The sequence below is a fragment of the Alligator sinensis genome, unplaced genomic scaffold, assembly GCF_000455745.1.
Source record: "Alligator sinensis unplaced genomic scaffold, ASM45574v1 scaffold237_1, whole genome shotgun sequence".
NCBI classification, from domain to species: domain Eukaryota; kingdom Metazoa; phylum Chordata; order Crocodylia; family Alligatoridae; genus Alligator; species Alligator sinensis.
The window spans coordinates 2,204,513-2,212,070 of NW_005841849.1; the positions used below are offsets into that span (position 1 = coordinate 2,204,513).

The following is a 7,558-nucleotide window of genomic DNA, read 5'->3' on the forward strand; positions in this document are numbered from 1 at the left end:
TTGCATCCGAATAGCAGGAACTCTTTGCACCGTGCATTTCTGTGCTGCAAAGAAGAAATGCATCCTGCAAAGGAAACTGTAAATTGGCGGGAACTCTTTCCTGTACGCAGGTGCTCAATTGCAGCAGAACACTCTGCCGTGCAAAAGAGCTCTCATGTGACCAGGAAATTCCATAGTGCCGAGGCACCAAAAATCACTGGGTTGTGACAGAGCATTCAGGTGAAATTTCTACCAAAAAAGGTGGTGATGTGGCCAATGCATTGACTAGTAGTTTAAAGCAAGGAAGAGGGGGTTTCCTCACGCAAGCCAAATGATAACAGCCCATCTGAAAAGATTTAAAGCAAATACCTTTTTTTTTTTTTTTTGAACATTGGGTCTCTTCTCTACTTTTGTTTCGCTACAATTATTCTTCTGGAGGGACGAGAGAAAACTAAGTTAGTGATGGAAACAGGGTCTCCAGCTTCTCTGCAAACAACTAAAATCCTTCACTGGTTTATAAATACAGTGACCTTGTGTAGTGCCTTGAAGTTCATCAGGAGCCTAAACCTGCAAATCAATGAAAGCTTTGCAGGAAGAGGATGTAAGTCAGAGGCAGGCAAAATCTGGCCCACTAGGCAATGTCATCCAGCTTGTGGGCACCCACCAACTAACTGTACCCCAAAACTCATTAAGTAGCCCTCCAGCCAAACTAACTGACCACCCCTGATGTAAGTGCTACCTCTGGAACTGGAGGTACAGGGATGGCCCAAACAAGGAGCTGCACTACAGCAACCTGGGTTATAAGGAGAAACTCCAGCAGGTCATTAGAAATGCTTCCATACTAATATACAGCAGAAGTCCTTCACTCCTCACCTGCAAAGAAGAATCTTTGAAATACACAGCAAACATACTCTGTCTTGTCACAGGTAAATCTGAAGGTGTTTTAGTAGGTCTCTGTCAATTCACAAACATGCAGTTGGTTTAATGGTGTTAAATCTGAAACCAGTGCAGCATCTCACTGAAGACCTGGTATCTTAATAAAGCTCCTTAAAAAAATAAATAAATAAATAAAAAAAAAAAAATCAACAACTCCTTCAATAGTGCACGTGAAAATCCCCAGCTAACAGTCACCATGGCCACACTAGCTTGCAAGGGACATAGTGTGTGTACACAAGTGCCTTGTACACATTTTACAGTGCTGTGATTTAGAGCACTTTTAATAGCACTGTAAAGTTAAAGCACTCTGAAACATGGCAGAAGTGCAATGTTTAGTGAAGGGGGACCTCTGAGTCTCCTTATACTTTCCAGACTAGGCGGCAGGGGGCGCTCTGCAGCCTCCTGGGGCTTCTCCACTGGTCAGAAATTTGACCAGCATATAGAAAGCACTATAGGTTGTTGAAGTGCTGTAAAATACAGCGCTTTGAACTTAATACTTCGTTTAATAAGGGTTAAATTTAAAAGGGCTGTACTTTTTTAACGTGCTGTAAAGCCATGCACTTCTATTAAGTCATGGCAATAAAGCAGTTTAAAAAGTGAAAAAAAATGGGCACCTTCTGTACCCATACATGCATCAGAATCACTCAACTTTGGGGGTTACAGAATATACCCACTGTCTGCAGAGCTGCACTCAGACAGGGACACCTAGTGGGAACCCAGACAACATGACATGCTCCCTGGGCCAAGATGTCCTGCAACCTCCGATCGTGGATTGGAAGCAATTAACTTTGGAACTACTGCATGTGGTCATGGTATAAAAATGGTAATATGTGCCCCAGTGTAAAATGGAGAGAGAGGCAGTTAGCCATGTTAATTTGAAGTCAGGCAGGAGGCAGGGCAGTGTGGCACTTTCTCTCTCTTTACAATGAAGCTGTGTTTTGTGTTACATACAGCCCACACCAGTTACCAAGATTCAACTCCATCATTTAAAAAACAACCAACCAACCCAAACAATAACAACAAGCACCACCACCACAACCCTGTGGATGCCCATGGTCTTATTTCTAATATCACATTTATACAATTATATCCTCACTGACTATGTAAGAGAAGGCAGAATCTGAGGGGTGGGTAAATTCCTAGAGGAAATCTGCCAAGTTGTAATGAGAAAAATAAATCAGGGTTGTGACAACTTTTTTTCGCCCCCTAAAGGGCTAATGAAATGCAATTTTGCCAAGTAGTGCAGCGTTGCAAAAATCAGGTTAATGAAAGTAGACACAGAAGCAGGGACAAATCTAAGGAGTCATCCTTTCTATTTTGCCAACAAAGAACAGAAGTTCCAATAATAATTATGCCTGATATAAAATATTAGTATGAGTCCGGTGCAGCTCAAGCAAAAAGAAAACTTTCATTTCTAGGACAGCAGGTTTCAAGAAGTTCAGGCTTTCAGCTATTTTTAATGAAGATGTCAAATTCAAAGACTTGCCAGCACTAACTAATCAGCCTCATCTCCAGGAGACAGACCATGTTTACAATCCACTTCCTCTTTCAGATTTAAGTGAATGTAAGGGCCTAGCAGGGAATTCTCCATACACAACTGGCTAGAACATGTGGCGTGCAGAGGACTTGAGTTGCCTTATGTAGTAAATGGCCCAAATCTCTTTCCACTTACAACAGTTCCACATTAGTATCACTGACTCATTTTCAGCAGAACTAATCCTAAACCAGACAGGAGTAAGGGATTCGAGAACAAAACCCTTAGGACACAAACACCCCACACTATGCACGTTCCCACTAGGACAAAAACATTTGAGCTTCTAAAAGTTGCTAACAATCCAGGAATGATTTAGTAAAGAATCTCAAACAGTTGGTCTTTTGATAAGGTGTCCCCACAGCTCCTACACACACGCATAGTAAAAAATCTCATCAAGCGCAGAGGTAGAGAGAGAGAGATGTAGTCAGAAGCTGTAAAAGTTCACACTTCAGAGGATCAAACTAACACAATCCATGCGCTGCTGGGCCCTGTGTTAATTGTTTCTTTTAAAAATTAAGAAATAAATAAAACAAGGGCTGCAAATAGCTTTGCCAGGGAGACACCAAAAGCCAAGCAAATTAAACGATTTAACCATGGGCTTTATTAAAACAGACATTTTATAAAATGTTCTTACATTGCATTTTTTTTGCTTATAAACTATTCAAGTCTTCAGATAAGATTGTGTGATTTTTTTCCCTCAATATATATTCCAGTCCATTTCTGGAGCATAGTGTGAAATGTAGATAAAAGCTCAGCAGGTTAACTTCTGTAACAGATTCGCTATAAACACAGACACAAAGCCAAGATTAAGTTAGCCTCTTGAGAAGGCTCATTAAAAAAAATGATCTACCCAGTACTTGAAACAGAAATTAAATGAAGGCAGAATACTTGGGGGGGAGGGGGGAGAGAAATACAGAACGGACAGTACAGTATTCTCCCAAATATATGGTTTTTCCCACATCAGCTAGCCACCTCCACCAAATAGGTTTTAAAGAAGCTGAACACTTTATAAATTGTCTCCACATGAACAAGCCTTCAGAACAACCACCAGTTACTCTATTTTCATATGATACAAAATTTACTGGTGGGGCAGCAAAGCATTTTTTTCTTTCAGGTGAGCCCGGGGGAAAAGAAGCATATAGATCAAACCCAGCTTAATTTATTTTTATCTTATTGTTCCCATAGCAAACCACAGAAAAGGGGGAGACATCAAGCTCATGCATGCAGTGCGCAGCATGAAGGTCTTGAAAACACTGCTCTCCCTTGTCTGTTCTTGGAGTACATGTAGGAGGCAGGCTTGCTGCAGGGAGGGAGAGTAAGCCACTCCAGTACCATTAGGGGCTGCTCCAAAAGATATTTCCATTTGTTTGCAGGGTTGGGATCAGACAGACAGTTGGGTTAAAGTGATCCATCCCTGACTGTTCAGTATCACAGAGTTTGTGAAGAGCCAAATTGACACACATTATAATAATCAAGATTTTTAAAAAGTAGCTTAAGATTCTAGGCACCTCCATTTTTGGGTGCCTAAACTCAAAACAAATTAAAGTGACCTAATTAACAGAAAGTGTTCAGTTTCTGCCTTCTGAAAACTGGGGTATTTATGGTGCTTCAAATTGAGTTCCCCAAATCACCAGTCACAGTTGAGTCTTGGTCAATATTTATTAAGTACTAACTGTGCAAAGCAACGAACAGACCCCTGTTTAAATAACCACCTAACAAAATCATCCTCTAGGGCAGCAGATGATGACTGTAATGAGAAAGGTAGGTACTATATTTGGGTTCAACAGTGGAGCTCACCTGAATTCCTAGATTTTTGCCACCACAAAAGAGTCAGTCTATTTTTTTTATTGTACGAGTACAAAGCATAACACACTGTAAGAAATGCATATCCAAAAGTCTTTTACAAATGTCTTCTATAAACAAAGGGGGGGGAGGAAAAAAAAACCCCCAAGAAAAAAAATAGAACGCATAAACATTTTATGTTGTTTTGTCTCAGAGCTAAACTGTGTCCAGAATGCTCTTTTCAACCCCCCCCGTCCCCAGTTTTCTACACTGATCTAGTAAACAATAAGGAATTTGCAGCCTTTGGACATTGTAGGACTCCCTCCCTCTCCCCTTTGCACGCCCCCACCCCCATTAAGTTCAACACAGAGCAGCAGAACAATAAAAAAAAGCTATCGCATTGTAAATTTATGTACCATGCATAGGTTATGGAATGTAGTGCAATAGGGCACTAAGCAGTGATAAAGCTGCATTCCTTACAAAGTTAACAGCTTTTTGCTCATGATTTGTATGTGTGGGCACTGCTGAATGACCTTCAAGCTTTCCAAGACCCACAAGAAGGCACAACATTAGACAGATTTATTTTTAATCAGATGGTTGCAGCTCTATTTTAGGGACTAAACCTATAGTTTTCTTTCCCTTCCAATTCTGATGCAATGGCTTGAAAGAGCAGTTTTAAATTCTGCTGTAGGTAATGAATATAAAGGAGCAAGAACCTATGGTCTAAAAGGGTGAATTTGACGCTTGTAATCTCCAGAAGAGCTCTGAAGGCAACTTTAGAATTCAAGTCCAGCAGGGCTCAAGGAGTCTCTATCCAGATGATTCACATTGCTGTTTTTTTCTCAGTAGGAATTTTATAGTCAAATACCATTTAATACAATAACCTCTCTAACGTACATCTTGCATAAAAGCAAGCTGAGTTTTGACAGCTGAGATATATTATTCAGAGCAGAGAAATGAAGTTATATAGCTGGCAGCATAGTGGAAATAATGCAGGAACATATTTTCCTCAAAGGAAATCCTCTACAACCCTTGCTTTAAACAAACCACTCTCATTTATGAATCCTGATTTCATTACATGCCAGAAAAAGGTTATTTTTTCGTGAAAATGCCTTACAAAACAAGCTAAATTAGACTATGATACAACAATGCAGTGTACAAAGACAATATTACAAAGTCAACTGGCAGCTATGTATTGTACCAAAAAGCATTCCCGGTACATAACTAATGAATGGACAAGCACACTGCACATTAATGAATCAAGACGACTGACATCAAATTACCTGAAATATCCATACCATGGTCCCTACATTTCTGAAAATCTAACCCTAACTCAAGCTACATGGGGTGACAGAAACAAAGAGACCGCTGACCAAAACTCATGTGTTAGGATATGCAAGAAGGAGGAAGCAGCTTATTTATCCAAGACATTTTGAACAATGAGAGTTGAAACACAGCAAGTGCCAAAAGCCAAATGCTACAGGGAAAACATCCTACAGTATTCAGAAGTTATTGAAAAGATACAGTACTGAGTATCTCCAGGATCTACTGGCTCTGAAAACGTCTACAAGTTACAGTGAGGATTTCTTATTTCTGCAGGATCCGCTCCCCACCATAGATGCACAGCCCGCAGCTCCATAGAACATCTTCACTAAGCCTCCAGGGCTAAAAGGTGACTGAGAAATCCTCCAGCAAAACTCTTAGAATACCATCACAATTGGGATGCTCTCCTTGTCACGGCATTGCAATGTTTCTAGGTCCTGTTATGAACCAAGCTACTGGCAAAGAGAGGGTTAACTAACTAAAGATAGAGCAGGCTTTAAACAAAACAGACACCACTGATAGAAGCTTGCAGGTGTCTGGGTCTAGCCATAAATTTGCACACAGGTCTGCCTGGGAGGTTAATGGTTTGCTAACTGGATTCCAAGGGTCACAGATTAGGTTTTTGCCAGATTTGAACTTTGAAAATTTTTCATTCCAGCCCTTCTCTGAAGTCTCCAGCAGGAGCAGGACAGGTCAAGGGGGTTTTGTTTACAAGTGCTCACAAGCACCCAAAACACAATGAGACCACAAGGGAAGGCTGATCAGATGCTGTCCCTTTGGACATGTGCCTTGGCTCACTGCTCCTACGAAAGCCAGCTTGACAGCCACCCAAGTATATTAGGATGACACATGTTGAAACTTGCTGAAATGACTTGGAAAGAAAAAAAAAAAATAGGAAAAGAAAAAAGCAGCAGCAATCACAACAGAGACAACAAAGATAATGCTAATACCTGCATGCAGCCGATTATGAGACTAATGAACATAGGCAGACAAGACACCAGTGATGCCAAAGCATATTTCCCCTCCAGGGTTTCCAGTCAGTAAAGCATGGTGTACATCTGTATGGGTACATACATAAAGTGTATTTATGTACATGCATCTATCTATACACACATACTTGTATATATACACACGCACACACATCTATCTATATCTCTCGACATAGATACAGATGTGTGTGTGTGTGTGTGTGTGTGTATAAAGTGTGGCATTTGCAAACGGTAACATAAGATCCTGCATCGTTCTAAGAACGAAAGCGGCTGTAAAGGGCTGTAGCAAGAGCAACAGTGATTTACGTTCACTAAGGAGATTGCGTTATGGTATTACCAGCGATAGCAATCAGCCAAAAACACAGCAGCTCCTGAAATGAGAGCACATTTGCCAGGTGAAGGGGAATAAGAGAAACCACCGAAGATGGTTTAAAGAAAAAAGAGCCACTTGTGTTTCAAGGGCCAACTTTTGGTGGGTAACTTGTCCTCAAGCTAAGCCGGAGGGGGTGAGAGGACAGCAGCGTGGCACACCGAAGATGACAGAGGGGCTGCAGGGCTGAGGTGAGCCTTGAGGTGCTTTGGAGGCGGCCCAAGGGAGGCTCACCTGGGGGCCTTGGCGGCGCTGGCGCTGGCGCTGGCGGGGGGGCTGTCGCGGCGGTCCAGCACGCCGGGCACGCAGCTGGTGAGCTCGGTCCAGTCGGCGTGCAGCCCGCAGCTCCAGCCGGTGGAGAAGCGCGAGAAGAGCCAGGTGTCCTTGTCGGCGCCGGGCCGCGGGCAGCTGCCAGGGCACCTCGAGCCGCACGTTCTGCACCAGGTGGCGGCCGAAGGTGGTGCCGCCCGTCTTCTGGATGTGCAGGAACACGATGACGCCGTCGCCCTTCATGTCGAAGGCCAGCTCGCGCGCCAGCTCGCGCACGGGGAAGTAGTACTTCTGCACGTAGTGCGGGTCGGGCGTGGGGAAGAGGTCGGGCGCCTCGGCCGCCGCGCCGCGCCGGGGGGGCGCCCCGCGGCTCAG

General features: G+C 42.9%; 1 protein-coding gene across 1 annotated transcript in view; it reads right to left on the reverse strand.

Moving 5' to 3' along the window:
* HS6ST1 (heparan sulfate 6-O-sulfotransferase 1) overlaps positions 1–7,555 on the reverse strand; it is a gene marked incomplete at its 5' end in the record, with an annotated part of 260,713 nt that extends 253,158 nt beyond the window's left edge. The window contains 2 exon segments of the mRNA XM_025209084.1: positions 7,148–7,324; positions 7,326–7,555. Coding sequence (XP_025064869.1) covers positions 7,148–7,324; positions 7,326–7,555 — 407 coding nt within the window.
* Positions 7,556–7,558: the final 3 nt, after the last annotated feature.